This window comes from Babylonia areolata, chromosome 23, assembly GCF_041734735.1.
Source record: "Babylonia areolata isolate BAREFJ2019XMU chromosome 23, ASM4173473v1, whole genome shotgun sequence".
Taxonomy (NCBI): Eukaryota; Metazoa; Mollusca; class Gastropoda; order Neogastropoda; family Buccinidae; genus Babylonia; species Babylonia areolata.
Genome location: NC_134898.1, coordinates 17,526,340 through 17,547,925, shown reverse-complemented (window position 1 = coordinate 17,547,925; position 21,586 = coordinate 17,526,340). Strand labels below are relative to the sequence as shown.

At 43.2% G+C, this 21,586-nt stretch overlaps 2 protein-coding genes across 4 annotated transcripts in view; one reads left to right on the top strand and one right to left on the bottom strand.

Annotated features, from left to right (window-relative positions):
• LOC143298012 (microtubule-associated tyrosine carboxypeptidase 1-like) overlaps window positions 1-1,024 on the bottom strand; it is a 14,158-nt gene extending 13,134 nt beyond the window's left edge. Inside the window, exon 1 of one of the 3 annotated variants that reach the window (XM_076610661.1) lies at window positions 1-1,024. This exon is cut by the window's left edge and continues 108 nt beyond it. In XM_076610661.1, coding sequence (XP_076466776.1) covers window positions 1-293 — 293 coding nt within the window. In that variant the 5' untranslated portion in view covers window positions 294-1,024. The other 2 variants (XM_076610664.1, XM_076610662.1) reach the window with 2 other exon arrangements.
• A 1,296-nt stretch (window positions 1,025-2,320) lies between these two features.
• Window positions 2,321-20,886, top strand: LOC143297600 (EEF1A lysine methyltransferase 1-like). The gene is made up of 5 exons (XM_076610017.1): window positions 2,321-2,477; window positions 10,499-10,673; window positions 11,359-11,441; window positions 13,566-13,843; window positions 19,488-20,886. The coding sequence occupies exons 2-5, from the start codon at window positions 10,524-10,526 to the stop codon at window positions 19,625-19,627; spliced, it is 651 nt and encodes a 216-aa protein (XP_076466132.1). The 5' UTR covers window positions 2,321-2,477; window positions 10,499-10,523; the 3' UTR covers window positions 19,628-20,886.
• Window positions 20,887-21,586: the final 700 nt, after the last annotated feature.

Here is a 21,586-nt window from a genome sequence, read left to right as displayed (position 1 = left end):
CCATAAATGTGCTCAAGGTAATTCTCTCCTTTTCCATACTGCAGTTTAACTGTGCGTAGGATATATTCTGCTTCCCCCAGGAGATCAAAGCGAATCTTTCCGCTGCTCTTGGCAGCAAGCTCTTCCACTGTGGACGTGTCTCCCTCCACAACAAAAATGGGTGTCTTGCCATGCTTGAGAAACCTTGTCTTCTGCTCCTGCAGGTTGGACACTGACACAGCGGGAACAAAGGCTTTGGGTAAAGGCTGTATTTTCACGGTGGGACTCTGGTAGATTCTGTGTTTCTTCCTCATGCTGGAAATGTCTGTACAGTACAGCTACAACAGTTTGTGGCAAATGTCCCTGCAGTCTGGAAATCAGCCAACATAACTCGGGGCTTCAAAAACGTCTGAGCCGTTTTGTGACAAATGTGAATATCTGTGACATTTCACCAAAATAAAATGATCCATAAACCTGCCATTTAATGAATAAAAAAGAAAGTCCTTTTGTTGAGCTGTTGTTCATCAAGTGAAGAAAGCTAAACCTTTAACTGTAAAGCTGATTCCTCTGAAACGAAACACAGGACAAGAACAGACATTTTCATGGCTGGCAGTGCTGACTCATCTTGGAAAAGTGCCCTCACTTTATTGAGACCAAGTTATACAACAGCTGATTTGCTGACAAGACATGGCCACATTTGTGACTGGGGTTATCAGTGGGTTGCTGGCCGTTGTTTTATCCATGAGCACACAGTGTGTACATCACTGGCTTCTGCATTGTTTCCCATGCAAAGTACGTGAATGGAAACTGCACTGTTGAGAAGAAACGCCAGCGGCACTCGGCCAGCGTTTCGAGTCGCACACACTACACCGCCATCTTTAAACGTCCATGGTAACTATGGAATCTAAATAACATCCGGTCTTCCAATTCAACTGCATACACCAAATTGTCCCATCAATCAAGGGAAACACGCCATGTCGAATGCACTCACAACCTATTTCGTTGTTATAATATTTTAACATTATGGCGCCTTATAAACATTTTTCAGCGCGTTTCATCAATTGTTAAGAGATGGTTTCAAAGCGAGGGGGCTGATCCATGTACGCGATATTATTAATTTCCGTTATAAGTTGTCCGGCAGTCAAAGCGTGCATGGGGACTGATCAGTATCAGTATCAGCAGCTCAAGGAGGCGTCACTGCGGACTGATCTATGCTACATATACATATACACACAAAGAGAACACAGCACAACACAGCGCAGCACAGCACAGCTACTTGTGACACGTTTGTCAGGCTGTGGGAGCGGCCTACATGTGCAGTAAGTAAGAAACACATTAATAAAAAGAAGAAGAAAAAAGAAAAAAAAAAAAGCAAATTATCGAAAAATGATAACAATGAAAGAAGTATGGAAAGTGAAGATGGAAATAATAAAAACCATATGAAAATGCGAGCAAAATGGCGCGCCGGGGCCACGCTCAGCGAACTTGTGTGCACACCAACGACACCGTCAGTGGCACTGATGCACATGCATACTCACACAAGCATGCTCCACACACACACACACACACGCACACACGCACGCGCGCGCGCGCGCGCGCGCGCACACACACACACACACACACACACACACAGAGCACAGAAAACAACACTGACAACGCTGTCATGGTTATTATGCAAAAAATATATACATGACTTGAAATGATGCAAGACGTAAAAGTCAAATGTGACAACAAACAAGTACTGATAATTCTCACAGGGCAAAACAATTTGCTGCGCCGCTTATCGATTCCCCCTGCAGCTTGCACACCTGGGAAAATGACAGGTAGAAATGAAATAATCGCACTGAGAAACTTCACAAAAATAAAGTACCGTGGTCCGGGGTTGTTCAATTCTTTCACAAACACACATCCAGCGACAATTTACCCAAAAAAATCTGAAGTCCTTGATGGGTTTGAACCTATCATGTGCTACTTTTTATTATTATTATTATTTTTATTTTATTTTTATTTTTTTTTAAATCTATTTAGTTTTCTGAATTATTCATTTACGAATGATCAGCCTGATGCAGTGACGCCTCCTTGAGCTACTGAAACTGAAACAGCCTGATAATATACAAATTAAACGTGATGAAACTTACAAAACAATAAACAATATGCAAACAAAATGTTTATATAAAAAGAACTCATTCCAGAAAACTAGAAACAGAGATGCAAGCTCCTTTTAATACATTGCAAGTAATGCTGCACTGCAATGTTCAACTGATCTCATTATTTGGGATCAAGTTTTGCATCGAACATCAACACATCCAAACGTTTTCTTAAAGGGGTTAAATGGGTCGAGAGGCTCACAAGATAAAGTTCCTACTTCTGCTACTGACAACTGCACGGATAGAAAACGTTACTACTTTACTCCGGAAGCTGTTGTTTCTATTTGACGTCGGTACCTAACTGTGGACTGTGATCATCATATTTTCATGAACCACGCGGAATTCTGAAAGGTAGGTCCAATGCAGTGAATGTATAGATCATTAGATGTGTGTGTGTGTGTGTGTGTGTGTGTGATTATACCGTGTGTGTAATGTTGTGTGTATGTGTGTGTGTGTGTGCGCGTGCCCGCGCGCGTGCGTGTGTGCCTCGACTCGACTTATATCATATCATATCAAGGCGTGCAGGCCTGACGAGGCCTTTTGCCCGCTTGATGTGGGGAAGAAAAAGAGAGTCCCCACATATGTCTGATGCATTTTTCAACATTGAGTGCGCAATGCTTGAAAAATCAATAAATATGTAAATGAGTTTTGTAATTTAAATTTTTCAAATGAATATCAAGATAATTTTTAAATGTATTCACTGTTGCTGCGGAAACAACATCTTGTGACAAATTGTTCCAAACATTTGTTACTCTGTTAGTAAAGAAATGTGCAAATCTGGAAGTTTTAACTGAAACTTTTAATAGTTTGTATGAATGGCCTCATGTGGTACTGTTCTCATTCAATGTAAACAAAGAGTTTATGGTTCTGCTGTCATATAATCCATGTGTCATTTTATGCATCTCTAATTAAATCACCACGCAGTCTTCTATATTCTAAACTAGGTAACTTAAGTGCTTGCAACCTACTTTCATAGTCCATATCAGCAAAGCCAATGATTCTTTTAGTGAATCTTCGTTGAACATTTTCAATACTGTCTGTATGTTTCACTAAACCCGTATTCCAAACAACATTCCCATATTCTAAGACTGGCCTGACTAATGACTTAAATAATGGCACCATTATGTCTTTACTTTTACACTGTATGTTTCCAACTAGCATTCTGGTCAATCTATTGGCTTTTTTAATGGTTTCATTAATATGAACATCAAAAGAGAGACCAGAGTCAACAATGACTCCAAGATCTCTCTCCGATGAAGTCTCCTGCAAGTCCGTACCATTCATATAATACTTATAATGTGGATTATTTCTGCCTACGTGTAAAACTTTACATTTATTGTTATTAAATTTAATTTGCCATCTATCAGTCCAGTGTACTAAATTATCAATACTAACTTGTAATTTCAATCTACCGCCATCAGAATCTACTTCCTCATAGATCTTTGTATCGTCTGCAAAGATTTTCACAAAACAGTCTAGTATGTCAGGCATGTCATTTATATAATATACAAAGAGTGTGGGCCCCAAGACACTGCCTTGGGGAACACCACTACTCACCTTAACAGGACACGATGACTCAGTCCCTACTGATACGTACTGTGTTCTCTCATCTAAGAAATCTTTTATCCATTCCAACAATTTACCACAAATACCGTACCCTTGCAATTTAGCAATTAACCTATTATGTGGAACTTTATCGAACGCCTTCTGTAAGTCCAGATAAATTACATCCATTGGTTTATTGTTTTCAAGTGACTGCATCCAGTCATGTACAGTATTCAACAACTGAGTCACACAGGATCTACCACTGGTAAAGCCAAACTGATAATCAGACAGTAAGTTGTTATCAATCAAATGTTTATTCAAAGTATCACGTATGAAACCTTCAAAAACTTTACATACAACCGATGTCAATTTGTTGTCATGAAATCCGGATTAACACACACAACAAAAGAACAAAAGGAACAAAGAAAGAAACGGTCATCTAAGACGCATGCAATCAAATACATATTTGGCGAGTGTTTTGACAAAGAAAAGGACAAAAAGCAAATCTACTGGATTTGGTAATAGTTAATGATGAAGACAAAATATCAGATATTGAACATCTAGCCCCAATAGGTAAAAGTGACCATGAAGTGCTTATGTTCTCATCGTACTTAGGTGATGACCAGGAATGCGAAGAACCCAAGCAATCATATAACTTTAAGAAAGGGAACTTTAAACAAATGAGAGAAGAAATAAAGTTGATAGACTGACAAAAACTAAATGAAGTCATTGTGGAACAATGTTGGAAAGAAATAAAAACCACTCTACATTCTACAATAGAAAAAAAAACGTCCCATAGCAAACCACCAAAATAATAATAAACAGAAACCAAGATGGATGAATGCAAACACATTGAAATTTGTAAAAAAAAAAAAAAAAAGAAACGCAAATTGTACCAAAAGTTCCTAGTTACCAAACAAAGGAGAGACTATCAAAAATATATAAAGGCACGTAATGTATGTAATAAAAAAAATAAGGGAAGCCAAAAAAGAATTTGAAAAGAAACTGTCATATGAATGTAGAGACAACCCTAAAGCTTTCTGGAGATACGTACAATCAAAAACTAAAATGAAAACAGGAGTGAGTCCATTAATAACTAAAGATGGAGACACAGTAGAAACAGACAGTGGAAAAGCAGATATTTTGAATTCATTTTTTCTAGTGTTTTTACAAAAGAAGATATAAGTACTGTAACTTCTCTAAGTGCAGCTTCAAAGTCAAATGGTAAGATTTTGGATAGTGTAGATGTTTCAGTTGAAGCTATAAAAAAGAAACTTAAAACTCTGAATCCAAACAACGCTTGTGGTCCTGATGCCATTCCTTCAAAAATACTAAAAGAGCTGAGTGAAGAGATTGCAGTCCCATTATACATACTCTTTAACAAATCATTTGAGGAGAAGACTGTGCCCATAGACTGGAAAACAGCAACAGTTATACCAATTTTCAAAAAAGGAACAAGAACAGACCCAGGGAATTACAGGCCAGTGAGCTTAACATGTATCATATGTAAATTATTAGAATCATTCATAAGAGAGGCTATTGTTAGGCATATGACTGATAATAAATTGTATGCTGAGTGCCAGCATGGATTCCGCAAAAATAGGTCATGTGTGACTCAACTTCTGGAAGTGATGGAGGACTTTACAAAAGAGATAAGGGAGAAAACATAGATGTGTTATACTTAGACTTCCAAAAAGCATTTTTTAATTACAAAGCATTTCCTGACTCTGTACCACATGAAAGACTACTGATGAAACTGGAATCTTATGGAATAACAGGAAACATACTTGGGTGGGTAAGGGACTTTCTAACAAAAAGAACTCAAAGGGTTAGGATTGGTTGTTCCTTCTCTGGTAAAGCTGATGTTATAAGTGACATACCACAAGGTAGTATATTAGGACCTGTACTATTTACTTTTTTCATAAATGATCTCTCTTGCGAACTAAAGAGTATATGTAAAATTTTTGCAGATGACACAAAATTGTACAACTCTCCAAAATTCTATCAGGATTTACAAAAAGATATTGAAATGTTAGTAAAATGGTCAGACACATGGAATCTATATTTTAATGCTAAAAAATGTAAAGTACTTCATATTGGGAAATCAAACCCAGAGAAAGAATACATAATGAAAATCGCAGACAAAGAAATAAAAGTATCAAAATGTGATGAGGAAAAAGACTTAGGTGTCACATTTGACAAAAATTTATCAGTTGACAAACATATAACAAATAGTATTAACAAAGCAAACAGAATGATTGGAATAATAAAAAGAGCAATTACATTTATAGATAAGGTTACTTTCTTACGGTTATATAAAACATTAGTTAGACCTATTCTAGAATATGGAAACACTGTATGGTACCCAACGCAAATAAAGCAGTCACAAGCCATAGAAAGGGCTCAAAGAAGAGCAACAAAGCTGGTCTATAGCATAAAAGATTATTCATATCAAGAAAGATTAAAGTACTTATATATAGTTACAACTACCGTCACTTAAAGCAAGAAGAGTAAAAGGGGACTTGATACAGACGTATAAAATATTAAATGGGTTTGACGATGTAAACAAAGCATGCTTTTTTTGTACTCCAAAGGTAGACACTACAAGAAACAGTACAGACAAAATATTTAAACAGTATTCCAGAACAAATCTCAGAAAGTTTACATTTAGTAACAGAGTAACAAATGATTGGAACAAATTAACAAACAATATCAAACGTGCACCTAGTATAAATACTTTTAAGAACCTCATAGATAAACACGAGTAATTGACAAAAGCGAAATATGGATAAAATGACTGAGCTAGTCAACGACCTGACCAACAATGTAAAGGAGTAAATTTGAAGGGGCATAAAAAGCCAAAAATGGCTAAGTTGTATAAAACAATGCCCCAAATCCTGATCCTGATCCTGACAATCGAATATGTCACTTGGTTTCAGGATATTGACCAGTATCTTTCGTATAATAGTAGTAGTCGTAGTAGTGTTGGGACTGGCAGATCATCTGCCTTGACCTCTCGGCCCTTTATATGTCCCCATCGAATCTTCATCTTCACTTCTTTCTTTTTATATTATTTATTTATCTTCTTCTTCTTTTGTTTGTCGTTGTTGGGCGGGACGCTTCTGCAAGAACTTTGCTTTCATTCATCATACCATTTTTTTTATTTTAAGGTGGTATTGTTGTCAAATAGATTTTTGAACGTGTTAGTATTTTGTGTAAGTTTAACTCCGGTTGTTAGTGCAATCCATATTTGTGCAATTCGGTTAGCCGATGAATTTTTTCTAAGGTTGGTGTTGCAGTGTTATAAACCAATTTTCTTTACTTTGTTTCTTGTACTGTCACAATCTAACATTCTAAAGATATGTCTTGCATTTACATAATTTGGTTTCAGTCAAATCTCCTCTTAATCTTCAACCATTTAATGAGTGCAGATTTTAGCATGTAAGTCTTTGTTGATAACTCATATTCTTGCATTCTTTTCATAATTTAATTGCCCTTCTTTGGACCCTTTTCTATTGCTATAGATTGTCTGTTAAGGTGTGGGTGCCACACAGTATTACCATATTCAGTTTATTCTTTGTGTGATCTCACTAATGATTTATATAGTTTGAGAGATATATCTTATTCTAGGTAATTGAAGGTTCTCTTAATTACACCACTCATTTGACTGGCTTTATTTATAATCTTATCTTTATGTGTATCTAAGGATAGTTCATTGTCAAACATTATTCCTTGTTATTTCTCACTATGGCATTTCTCTATAGTCTGTGTCATGTTTTCTATTTTCATATGGTAATTGTTATTTGGATTTTTCCCCTATATGCATTACTTTACACTTTGAAATGTTAAAAATAAAGGTTCCATTTATCGGAAGTTTCTTGTAGTTTATGAATACAAATCGGTTTGTAACGTGAAATTGTTGTGTGCATCACCGTAAATTTTAGTGTCATCTGCAAAAATCTTACACATACTTTGTATACAATCAGGAAGGTTGTTTATGTATATTGTGAAAAGTATTGGTCCAAGAATACTGCCCTGTGGAATACCGCTAATTACGTTTGCACAAGTTGACGTATTTTCTCCTATTTTAACTAATTGTGTTCCATCTGCTAAAAAGCTTTTTGTCCAGTTCAGTAAATTACCAATAATACCATACAAGGCTGATTTTAATAATTCTTTCATGTGAGACAGAACTGAATGCTTTTTTCAAGTCTAAATGAATTATGTCAGTAGGTTTACCGCTATCTGTCATTTTAGTCAGATCTTCGATTACTTCTAGTAGTTGCGTTATGCATGATCAACTCTGTCTGATCTATGCATGATCATATCTGATAGTTGATTATTCTGCTGTACAGTCGTAATTATATTGTTTCGCAAATTATGAAACAGAATACATGTATCTAGGAAATTGAATTTATCTTCAGCAACTTCACACATTTATCATAACCTCTGTGCTCTTGGAATGTTTGCAAATCTTCCTTGTTCAATATTCAAATCAAACAGAGGAGTGGATGGGAAAAAAATGTGGATATTGTGTGTGGTGTGTGGGGGGGGGGGGGGGGGTTGGGGGGGGGGGGGGTCACAGTGTGCCTTCAAACCACTTCTATCCTTCATCAGTGTCTTTTTCAAGAGAAAGCCAACACATGACTCACACATGCACACACACACGCAGACACTGGCAATATCCACATTTCTTCCCCTACCCTCAGTGTGACTGGAGGAGCGAATGTCCATGCCTTGTGAACACTGCTCATTCTGTGTGAGGGGACAAATTTTGGATATTACCCCCTATCCCCCACCACACACACAACAAGAGAGGCAAGGCCTTCAAGACTCACTTGTGATAAATTAAGTCCCCTCGCATTAATTACAGAGTAATTTCCCTTTTTTACTGTCTGCACCAAAACGTTTGCAAAATTAAAAAAAATTCCATGCTTAGCAAAAGAAGTTCCCGTTCGAACAAAAAATGATAATAATGACTCCTCTTGTTGATGTGTCAGAATAAGAGGTCAAAGTGCCAAGTTTAGAGAATATAAAAAATATAGATATAACAGTAAATGCAGTTTGCATATAATTAGGCTTCTTTTTTTATTTTTTTGTGCCCATCCCAGAGGTGCAATATTGTTTTAAGCAAGATGACTGGAAAGAACTGAATTTTTCCTATTTTTATGCCTAATTTGGTGTCAACTGACAAAGTATTTGCAGAGAAAATGTCAATGTTAAAGTTTAACACGGACACACACACACACACACACACACACACACACACACACACACACACACACACACACACACACACACACACACACACAGACAACCAAACACCGGGTTAAAACATAGACTCACTTTGTTTACACAAGTGAGTCAAAAATGATGTTCAATGTCTCCCTGGCCAGTCTCTGTTCTTTGTCTGTATATGCACTTGTTGATTTGTGTGTCTCTGTCCTGAGATGACATTGTTGTATGTTGTTATCACATGATGTCTTCACTGACTGACATCGTTGTATGTTGTTATCACATGATGTCTTCACTGACTGACATCGTTGTATGATGTTATCACATGATGTCTTCACAGACTGGCTATGATGTGATGGATGTCCTGAGATGACATCGTTGTATGTTGTTATCACATGATGTCTTCACAGACTGACATAGTTGTATGATGTTATCACATGATGTCTTCACAGACTGGCTATGATGTGATGGATGTCCTGAGATGACATCGTTGTATGTTGTCATCACATGACGTCTTCACTGACGGACATCGTTGTATGTTGTTATCACATGATGTCTTCACTGACTGACATTGTTGCATGTTGTTATCACATGATGTCTTCACTGACTGACATTGTTGCATGTTGTTATCACATGATGTCTTCACAGACTGACATTGTTGCATGTTGTTATCACATGATGTCTTCACAGACTGACATAGTTGTATGATGTTATCACATGATGTCTTCACAGACTGGCTATGATGTGATGGATGTCCTGAGATGACATCGTTGTATGTTGTTATCACATGATGTCTTCACTGACTGACATTGTTGCATGTTGTTATCACATGATGTCTTCACTGACTGACATCGTTGTATGTTGTTATCACATGATGTCTTCACTGACTGACATCGTTGTATGATGTTATCACATGATGTCTTCACAGACTGGCTATGATGTGATGGATGTCCTGAGATGACATCGTTGTATGTTGTTATCACATGACGTCTTCACTGACTGGCTGACAGCATGATGTGATGGAGTTTGACATGCACTGTGCATCACATTTTGCTTTGATTTGTTTTTTTTTGTATTTTGTATTTCTTTTTATCACAACAGATTTCTCTGTGTGAAATTCGGGCTGCTCTCCCCAGGGAGAGCGCGTCGCTATAGTACAGCGCCACCCTTTTTTTTTGTTGTTGTATTTTTCCTGTGTGCAGTTTTATTTGTTTTTCCTATTGACGTGGATTTTTCTACAGAATTTTGCCAGGAACAACCCTTTTGTTGCCGTGGGTTCTTTTACGTGCGCTAAGTGCATGCTGCACACAGGACCTCGGTTTATCGTCTCATCCGAATGACTAGCGTCCAGACCACCATTCAAGGTCTAGTGGAGGGGGAGAAAATATCGGCGGCTGAGCCGTGATTCGAACCAGCGCACTCAGATTCTCTCGCTTCCTAGGCGGACGCGTTACCTCTAGGCCATCACTCCGCTCCATGATGTCCATGCAGATCACTCTGCCTGATTATTTTCTTTTATCATTGAGTTGATTTATTTGTTTTTCAATCTATTTCCATGTTTTAAACGTTTTAAGTTTTTTTTTCTTCCCCAGACAGGCAAAGTGTGATGTTGCAGTCATGAGCGATTCAGATGATGATTCCCTGCAGTTATCTGCCCATGCCCTGGCGGCCCTCCAGGAGTTTTACCAGGAGCAGAGGGTTGAGGAGGAGAAGCTGTCAGAGGCCTTGTCTGGAAATGTGGACAGCTTCCACCCCCAGGAGGACTGGGTTTGTACACACACACACACACACACACACACACACACACACACACACACACACACACACACACACACACACACACACACACACACACACACACACACACACACACACACACACACACACACACACACACACAGCTGTCAGAGGCCTTGTCTGATGATGTGGACATCTTCAACCCCCAGGAGGACTGGGTTTGTACTCACACACACACACACACACGTACCATGCGCGCGTGCACGCACACACACACACACACACACACACACAAACACACACACAGAGACACACACACACACACACATAGCTGTCAGAGGCCTTGTCTGATGATGTGGACATCTTCAACCCCCAGGAGGACTGGGTTTGTACTCACACACACACACACACACGTACCATGCGCGCGTGCACGCGCACACACACACACACACACACACACACACACACACACACAGCTGTCAGAGGCCTTGTCTGGTCGTGTGGACAGCTTTCACCCCCAGGAGGACTGGGTTTGTACTCACACACACACACACACACACACACGTACCACACGCGCGTGCGCACACACACAAACACACACACACACACACGCACACACGCACACGCACTCATACACAGCTGTCAGAGGCCTCCCCACACATCCCATTTGGTGTTACCATGGTTACGCTGAGATGAAGTGGCTTGTGTGTGGCAGCAACTGAGTCAGTTCTGGTATGACGAGGGGACCGCGGAACGGCTGGCCAGGGAGGCTCTGGCTGTTGCTGGCGACAATGGCAGGTACTTTTCTTCACTGCACTCACAGACCACACACACACACACACACACACACACACACACACACAAGAAAACAAAAGAGGAAAAAAAAGAAGAAAAGTTAAAGCAGGTATCTACAACTTCTAGACAAAAGTGCTAGTCAAATACTTGACACATATCAGGGAAATGAATGTGCAATACATTGCTGCTAATTGGTTTTGGTAATTTTGTTTGTTTGTTTTAATCGTTTAAGTCTTTCTGACAAAAGCAAATAATCAGAGTTTTTAAGAAAAAAATAAATAACAAAGAGCTTGTCCGGTTGTTTTTCATCATGAGGTATTTCTCATTGTCACATCTGTCAGTTGGGTTATTTACTTTTAAGATAAGATAAGATAAGAATAACTTTATTATCTCCAACTGGAGAAATTAGGTCAGGTGCATTATCACAGCATAGATAAGTAAACAACATGGGGACCATAACTGTAAAAGTCAACAACAGCTTTTACGAATATTATGAAGATACAAATGTAAAAAATATCACGTACACCGTTTCATACATACATCCACACACTGCAGGTAATAACTAGTATTCTTAATGTAAAAACAGAAAGAATTAAGAAACATTATTTGAATATAATTATAAACATAGCCTACTATACTGCACATTGATTATATACCATTGATTTGGTCTCATTTCATGTGATGAATCCTTTTTTTGCCTAGTCTCCAGAAGCCTTGAGGTAACTTCTAACCGGAATGGGACACTTCCCCCACTTTGATTTTAGGTGGTTTTGTGCCAAGCGTGTGTGTTCACTTCCGTGATGTATTTATCGTGGCCAATCATGGTGCACAGGTGTATCTAGCCATCAGTCAGAAAAAAAAGGGTCCTGTGTTAGTGAATGAAAAAAAAAGAGCTCCTTTAGCTAGAACATCAGTGTACATGTTGTTGACCGTGCCGAATATCAGTGTACATGTTGTTGACCGTGCCGAATATCAGTACAGACTGTGCCCAACATCAGTGTACATGTTGTTGACTGTGCCAAACATCAGTGTACATGTTTTTGACTGTGCCGAATATCAGTGTACATGTTTTTGATTGTGCCGAATATCAGTGTACATGTTGTTGACTCTGCCAAACATCAGTGTACATGTTGTTGACTGTGCCAAATTAAAGATGCCTTCCCTGTGAGTGCTGACAGCTGTCCCTGTGAGTGCTGACAGCTGTCTCTGTCCTTGTGAGTGCTGACAGCTGTCCCTGTGAGTGCTGACAGCTGTCCCTGTGAGTGCTGACAGCTGTCTCTGTCCTTGTGAGTGCTGACAGCTGTCTCTGTCCTTGTGAGTGCTGACAGCTGTCCCTGTGAGTGCTGACAGCTGTCCCTGTGAGTGCTGAGAGCGGTCCCTGTGAGTGCTGACAGCTGTCTCTGTCCTTGTGAGTGCTGACAGCTGTCTCTGTCCTTGTGAGTGCTGACAGCTGTCCCTGTGAGTGCTGACAGCTGTCCCTGTGAGTGCTGACAGCTGTCTCTGTCCTTGTGAGTGCTGACAGCTGTCCCTGTGAGTGCTGAGAGCGGTCCCTGTGAGTGCTGACAGCTGTCTTTGTCCTTGTGAGTGCTGACAGCTGTCTCTGTCTCTGTGAGTGCTGACAGCTGTCCCTGTGAGTGCTGAGAGTGGTCCCTGTGAGTGCTGACAGTTGTCTTTGTCCTTGTGAGTGCTGACAACTGTCTCTGTGAGTGCTGACAGCTGTCTCTGTCCCTGTGAGCACTGACAGCTGTCCTTGTGAGTGCTGACAGCTTTCCCTGTGAGTGCTGACAGCTGTCTCTGTCTCTGTGAGTGCTGACAGTTGTCCCTGTGAGTGCTGAGAGCTGTCCCTGTGAGTGCTGACAGCTGTCTCTGTGAGTGCTGACAGCTATCCCTTTGAGTGCTGACAGCTGTCCCTGTGAGTGCTGACAGCTGTCTCTGTGAGTGCTGACAGCTGTCTCTGTCCTTGTGAGTGCTGAAAGCTATCCCTTTGAGTGCTGACAGCTGTCTCTGTGAGTGCTGACAGCTATCCCTTTGAGTGCTGACAGCTGTCCCTGTGAGTGCTGAAAGCTATCCCTTTGAGTGCTGACAGCTGTCTCTGTGAGTGCTGACAGCTGTCTCTGTCCCATACAGGATTGCCTGCATCAGTTCACCCACGGCCTACAAGAAAATCCGACAGCTGAAAGGAGAAGGTGTGCGTGCCTACTGTCTGGAGTATGACCAACGCTTTCAGGTGTTTGGTGAGGACTTTGTGTTCTACGATTACCAGGAACCTCTGCGATTGCCGGAGGAGTTCCAGAACAGCTTTGACTTGGTGCTGGTGGATCCCCCCTTTCTGTCAGAAGAGTGTCTGTGTAAGACGGCAGTGACAGTGCGCCACCTGATGAAGGACAAAGTGCTGCTATGTACAGGTAGGGATAAACTATGCACTGTGTACAGGTAGGGAGAAATTGTTTGTGGACTGTGTACAGGTAGGGAGATATTGTTTGTGCAGTGTGTACAGGTAGGGAGAAATTGTTTGTGCACTGTGTACAGGTAGGGAGAAATTGTTTGTGCACTGTGTACAGGTAGGGAGAAACTGTTTGTGCACTGTGTACAGGTAGGGAAACACTGTTTGTGCACTGTGTACAGGTAGGGAAACACTGTGTGTGCACTGTGTACAGGTAGGGAGAAGCTATGCACTGTGTACAGGTAGGGAGAAATTGTTTGTGCACTGTGTACAGGTAGGGAGAAATTGTTTGTGCACTGTGTACAGGTAGGGAAACACTGTTTGTGCACTGTGTACAGAGGGAAACACTGTTTGTGCACTGTGTACAGGTAGGGAGAAACTGTGCACTGTGTACAGGTAGGGAGAAACTGTTTGTGCACTGTGTACAGGTAGGGAGAAACTATGCACTGTGTACAGGTAGGGAGAAAGTGTTTGTGCACTGTGTACAGGTAGGGAAACACTGTTTGTGCACTGTGTACAGGTAGGGAGAAAGTGTTTGTGCACTGTGTACAGGTAGGGAGAAACTGTTTGTGCACTGTGTACAGGTAGGGAGAAACTGTTTGTGCACTATGTACAGATAGGGCACGTATGTACAGTGTACAGGTAGGGAGAAACTGTTTGTGCACTGTGTACAGGTAGGGAGAAACTGTTTGTGCACTATGTACAGATAGGGAGAAACTGTTTGTGCACTGTGTACAGGTAGGGAAACACTGTTTGTGCACTGTGTACAGGTAGGGAGAAATTGTCTATGCACTGTGTACAGGTAGGGAAACACTGTTTGTGCACTGTGTACAGGTAGGGAAACACTGTTTGTGCACTGTGTACAGGTAGGGAGAAATTGTTTGTGCACTGTGTACAGGTAGGGAGAGACTATGCACTGTGTACAGGTAGGGAAACACTGTTTGTGCACTGTGTACAGGTAGGGAGAAACTGTTTGTGCACTGTGTACAGGTAGGGAGAAATTGTTTGTGCACTGTGTACAGGTAGGGAGAAATTGTTTGTGCACTGTGTACAGGTAGGGAGAAATTGTTTGTGCACTGTGTACAGGTAGGGAGAAACTGAGAAATTGTTTGTGCACTCTGTACTGGTAGGGAGAAACTGTTTGTGCACTGTGTACAGGTAGGGAGAAACTGTTTGTGCACTGTGTACAGGTAGGGAGAAATTGTTTGTGCACTGTGTAAAGGTAGGGAGAAACTGTTTGTGCACTGTGTACAGGTAGGGAGAAACTATGCACTGTGTACAGGTAGGGAAACACTGTTTGTGCACTGTGTACAGATAGGGAGAAATTGTTTGCGTACTGCGTACAGGTAGGGAGAAATATGTACTGTGTACAGGTAGGGAGAAATTGTTTGTGCACTGTGTACAGGTAGGGAGAAATATGTACTGTGTACAGGTAGTGAAACACTGTTTGTGCACTGTGTGCAGGTAGGGAGAAATTGTTTGTGCACTGTGTACAGGTAGGGAGAAATTGTTTGCGTACTGTGTACAGGTTGGGAGAATGTTTGCGCACTGTGTACAGGTAGGGAGAAAGTGTTTGTGCACTGTGTACAGGTAGGGAGATATTGTTTGTGCACTGTGTACATGTAGGGAGAAATTGTTTGCGTACTGTATACAGGTAGGGAGAAACTATTTGTGCACTGTGTACAGGTAGGGAGAAATTGTTTGTGCACTGTGTTCAGGTAGGGAGAAATTGTTTGTGCACTGTGTACAGGTAGGGAGAAATATGTACTGTGTACAGGTAGGGAGAAACTATTTGTGCACTGTGTACAGGTAGGGAAAAACTGTTTGTGCACTGTATACAGGTAGGGAGAAACTATTTGTGCACTGTGTACAGGTAGGGAGAAAGTGTTTGTTCACTGTGTACAGGTAGGGAGAAAGTGTTTGTTCACTGTGTACAGGTAGGGAGATATTGTTTGTGCACTGTGTACAGGTAGGGAGAAACTATTTGTGCACTGTGTACAGGTAGGGAGAAATTGTTTGTGCACTGTGTTCAGGTAGGGAGAAATTGTTTGTGCACTGTGTACAGGTAGGGAGAAATATGTACTGTGTACAGGTAGGGAGAAACTATGTACTGTGTACAGGTAGGGAGAAACTATTTGTGCACTGTGTACAGGTAGGGAAAAACTGTTTGTGCACTGTGTAGTGTTGTGGTGAAAGGGACAGTTAAACACTTTGTGCACTGTGTAGTGTTGTGGTGAACGGGACAGGTTAACACTTTGTGCACTGTGTAGTGTTGTGGTGAACGGGACAGGTTAACACTTTGTGCACTGTGTAGTGTTGTGGTGAATGGGACAGGTTAACACTTTTGTGCACTGTGTAGTGTTGTGGTGGTGAAAGGGACAGTTGAACACTTTGTGCACTGTGTAGTGTTGTGGTGAAAGGACAGGTTAACACTTTGTACACTGTGTAGTGTTGTGGTGAAAGGACAGGTTAACACTTTGTGCACTGTGTAGTGTTGTGGAGAACAGGACAGGTTAACACTTTGTGCACTGTGTAGTGTTGTGGTGAACGGGACAGGTTAACACTTTGTGCACTGTGTAGTGTTGTGGTGAAAGGACAGGTCAACACTTTGTGCACTGTGTAGTGTTATGTTGGAAAGGACAGGTTAACACTTTGTGCACTGTGTAGTGTTGTGGTGAAAGGGACAGGTTAACTCTAGTGGTTGAGGTTGTAGCTGCAACTGCAGCGCTTTAGTTGTAGTAAAGGGACTTGATCAAGCTGGAGCCTTGATCTCATTCATACACACCCAATCTGTCATAATGCTTCTGTTGACTGGTTTCACAATGTGTGTGGGCATTCAGTCAGATTGCAAATCAGTCTTCATAGGCTAAAAGTATTTTGCTAAAACTATGGACTTGGGATGTGGACTGGTGGGGTGTGATGTGGTGCGGTGTGGTGTGATGTTGTGAGATGTGGTGCAGTGGGGTGTGATGTGGACTGGTGGGGGATGTGGACTGGTTGGTTGTGATGTGGACTGGTGGGTTGTGATGTGGACTGGTGTGGTGTGCTGTGGACTGGTTGTGTGTGATGTGGTGAGGTGTGATGTGGACTGGTGGGGTGTGGTGTGGACTGGTTGGGTGTGGTGTGCTGTGGTGTGATGTGGACTGGTGTGGTGGGATGTGGTGCGGTGTGGTGTGATGTTGTGAGATGTGGTGCAGTGGGGTGTGATGTGGACTGGTGTGGTGTGATGTGGTGCGGTGTGGTGTGATGTTGTGAGATGTGGTGCAGTGGGGTGTGATGTGGACTGGTGTGGTGTGGTGTGGACTGGTGTGGTGTGGTGAGGTGTGATGTGGACTGATGGGTTGTGATGTGATGTGATGTGGACTGGTTGGGTGTAATGTGGTGTGGTGTGATGTGGACTGGTTGGGTGTGATGTGGTGTGATGTGATGTGGACTGGTTGAGTGTGATGTGGTGTGGTGTGATGTGGACTGGTTGGGTGTGATGTGGTGTGGTGTGATGTGGACTGGTTGAGTGTGATGTGGTGTGGTGTGATGTGGACTGGTTGGGTGTGATGTGGTGAGGTGTGATGTGGACTGGTGGGTTGTGATGTGGTGTGATGTGATGTGGACTGATGGGTTGTGATGTGGACTGGTTGGGTGTAATGTAGTGTGGTGTGATGTGGACTGGTGGGGTGTGATGTGGTGTGGTGTGATGTGGACTGGTTGTGATATGGACTGGTTGGGTGTAATTTGGTGAGGTGTGATGTGGACTGGTGGGGTGTGATGTGGACTGGTGGGGTGTGATGTGGACTGGTGGGGTGTGATGTGGACTGGTGTGACGTGGACTGGTGTGGTGTGATGTGATGTGGACTGGTGTGATGTGGACTGGTGTGGTGTGATGTGATGTGGACTGGTGTGATGTGGACTGGTGTGACGTGGACTGGTGTGGTGTGGACTGGTGTGGTGTGATGTGATGTGGACTGGTGTGGTGTGGTGTGATGTGGACTGGTGTGGGGGTGTGATGTGGACTGGTGTGGTGTGGTGTGATGTGGACTGGTGTGGTGTGATGTGGACTGGTGTGGTGTGGTATGATTTGGTGTGGTGTGGTGTGATGTGGAGTGGTGTGGTGTGATGTGGACTGGTGTGGTGTGGTGTGATGTGGACTGGTGTGGTGTGATGTGGACTGGTGTGGTGTGATGTGATGTGGACTGGTGTGGTGTGGTGTGATGTGGACTGGTGTGGGGGTGTGATGTGGACTGGTGGGGTGTGGTGTGATGTGGACTGGTGTGGTGTGGTGTGATGTGGACTGGTGGGGTGTGGTGTGATGTGGACTGGTGTGGTGTGGTGTGATGTGGACTGGTGTGGTGTGGTGTGATGTGGACTGGTGGGGTGTGGTGTGATGTGGACTGGTGGGGTGTGGTGTGATGTGGACTGGTGTGGGGGTGTGTGATGTGGACTGGTGTGGTGTGGTGTGATGTGGACTGGTGGGGTGTGATGTGGACTGGTGGGGTGTGGTGTGATGTGGACTGGTGTGGGGGTGTGTGATGTGGACTGGTGGGGTGTGGTGTGATGTGGACTGGTGGGGTGTGATGTGATGTGGACTGGTGTGATGTGGACTGGTGTGATGTGATGTGGACTGGTGTGATGTGGACTGGTGTGATGTGGACTGGTGTGGTGTGATGTGATGTGGACTGGTGTGACGTGGACTGGTTGGGTGTAATTTGGTGTGGTGTGATGTGGACTGGTGGGGTGTGATGTGATGTGGACTGGTGTGATGTGGACTGGTGTGACGTGGACTGGTGTGGTGTGATGTGATGTGGACTGGTGTGATGTGGACTGGTGTGGGGGTGTGATGTGGACTGGTGGGGTGTGGTGTGATGTGGACTGGTGGGGTGTGGTGTGGACTGGTGTGGTGTGATGTGATGTGGACTGGTGTGGTGTGGTGTGGTGTGGACTGGTGTGGGCATGTGATGTGGACTGGTGTGGTGTGGTGTGATGTGGACTGGTGGGGTGTGGTGTGATGTGGACTGGTGTGGGGGGGTGTGATGTGGACTGTGGTGTGTTGTGATGTGGACTGGTGTGGTGTGATGTGGACTGGTGTGTGGTGTGATGTCAACTGATGTGGTGTGGTGTAATGTGGACTGGTGTGGTGTGATGTGATGTGGACTGGTGGGGTGTGATGTGATGTGGACTGGTGTGATGTGGACTGGTGTGGTGTGATGTGATGTGGACTGGTGTGGTGTGATGTGGACTGGTGTGGTGTGTTGTGATGTGGAGTGGTGGGGTGTGATGTGGACTGGTGTGGTGTGATGTGATGTGGACTGGTGGGGTGTGATGTGGTGCGGTGTGATGTGATGTGGACTGATGGGGTGGGGTGATGTGGACTGGTGGGGTGTGGTGTGATGTGTGGTGTGATGTGGACTGGTGGGGTGGGGTGATGTGTGGTGTGATGTAGACTAGTGTGATGTGGTGCAGTGTGATGTGAACTGGTGGGGTGTCATGTGGACTGGTGTGATGTGATGTGGTGCAGTGTGATGTAGACTGGTGGGGTGGGGTGCGGTGTGGACTGATGTGGACCGGTGCAGTGTGTACTGATGCAGTGCGGTGTGGACTGGTGTGGTGTGCAGGAGCGGTGATGACGGAGGTGGCAGAACGTGTGCTGGGAGTGAAGCCCACCCCCTTCCTCCCCCGCCACACCAAACAGCTGCAGAACGAGTTCCGCTGTTTCACCAACTACAACACTGTCTTACTCCATACAGGACAGTGACAACAGTAGTTCTGCTGTTTCACCAACTACAACACTGTCTTACTCCATACAGGACAGTGACAACAGTAGTTCTGCTGTTTCACCAACTACAAAACCGTCTTACTCCATACAGGACAGTGACACCAGTAGTTCTGCTGTTTTACCAACTACAACACCGTCTTACTCCATACAGGACAGTGACAACAGTAGTTCCGCTGTTCCACCAACTACAAAACCGTCTTACTCCATACAGGACAGTGACAACAGTAGTTCTGCTGTTTCACCAACTACAAAACCGTCTTACTCCATACAGGACAGTGACACCAGTAGTTCTGCTGTTTTACCAACTACAACACCGTCTTACTCCATACAGGACAGTGACACCAGTAGTTCTGCTGTTTTACCAACTACAGCACCATCTTACTCCATACAGGACAGTGACAACAGTAGTTCTGCTGTTTCACCAACTACAACACCATCTTACTCCATACAGGACAGTGACAACAGTAGTTCTGCTGTTTCACCAACTACAAAACCGTCTTACTCCATACAGGACAGTGACAACAGTAGTTCTGCTGTTTCATCAACTACAAAACCGTCTTACTCCATACAGGACAGTGACACCAGTAGTCCTGCTGTTTTACCAACTACAGCACCGTCTTACTCCATACAGGACAGTGACAACAGTAGTTCTGCTGTTTCATCAACTACAAAACCGTCTTACTCCATACAGGACAGTGACAACAGTAGTTCTGCTGTTTCACCAACTACAACACCGTCTTACTCCATACAGGACAGTGACAACAGTAGTTCTGCTGTTTCACCAACTACAACACCGTCTTACTCCATACAGGACAGTGACAACAGTAGTTCCGCTGTTCCACCAACTACAACACCATCTTACTCCATACAGGACAGTGACAACAGTAGTTCCGCTGTTCCACCAACTACAACACCGTCTTACTCCATACAGGACAGTGACACCAGTTGGAACTTTGTGGCATTTCTTTCTGCCAGCTTCTTCTGCCTTCTGGTCTGTGGGCTTTGTGAAAACCAACCAACAAAAAAACAAATGGAAGAAACAATGAAGAAGACCTTCCCCTATGTTTCTTTTCCAAATCAAAACAAGGACTTAATATCATTCGGAAGTAGTCATAGTCATTCGGAAGAGACGATAAACCAAGGTCCCGTGTGCAGCATGCACTTAGCGCACGTAAAAGAACCCATGGCAACAAAAGGGTTGTTCCTGGCAAAATTATGTAGGAAAAATCCACTTTAATTACACATACTTAACCGTGACCCAACTAGTGCAGACTCCGGCAGGGGTCTGACATTCCTGTCCTGTGCAAACTATCCGCCCATGCGGAGCAGACGAAACTACGGCCGATAACCTCCCGGAAGTAGGTAACCTCCCCTTTGTCCCGCTGGTTATCGCCCTCTTTTTCCGGCAGCCATCATGACTCCTGTACCTGTGCTCTTTTCGTATTTTCTGTCTGTCTGTCGATTCTCTGGCGTTCTTGTTTGTGGTCAAATTATGTCTCCAACCAGGTCACATAATTATGTAGCTCGATTGGGGAATCGTGCTAAAATTAAAGCGCGATCGCAATCGATTCGCTGACACTCTGGGCCCTCTACTCCTGGCCCTCTAAACAACGCCAACCCGCCGCCTTCTCCACTTCCTCCGCTCCCTCCGGTCGACTCCAGACCTCCGCCACCTCTTCTGATGACTTCTAGAGGTTTGTGGTCACACACTCAGGTCAGTGTTACCTTTCATGTCATTTTTATCGATCCGCGAACTCACTCGACGCGATCCGCGTTTTCTCGGCCCTGCCAGTCGGCAGTGTACGAGTCGATCTCCTCTATCTCTTTACCATACCCACAGTTGCACCAATGGAATGGCCACAATCCCTTGGAAAAAAAAAAAGGCAGCTTGTCTTGGATCCGCACGTTAGACTGGGCCCTATGTGCGATGCGTCCGTG

Excerpts from the sequence above, each read along its gene's own strand:
- LOC143297600 (XM_076610017.1), top strand. The coding sequence starts at position 10,524 with ATGAGCGATTCAGATGATGATTCCCTGCAGTTATCTGCCCATGCCCTG. Across the intron at positions 11,442-13,565 it reads GTTGCTGGCGACAATGGCAG|GATTGCCTGCATCAGTTCAC; the intron begins GTACTTTTCTTC and ends TGTCCCATACAG. Across the intron at positions 13,844-19,487 it reads CAAAGTGCTGCTATGTACAG|GAGCGGTGATGACGGAGGTG; the intron begins GTAGGGATAAAC and ends TGTGGTGTGCAG.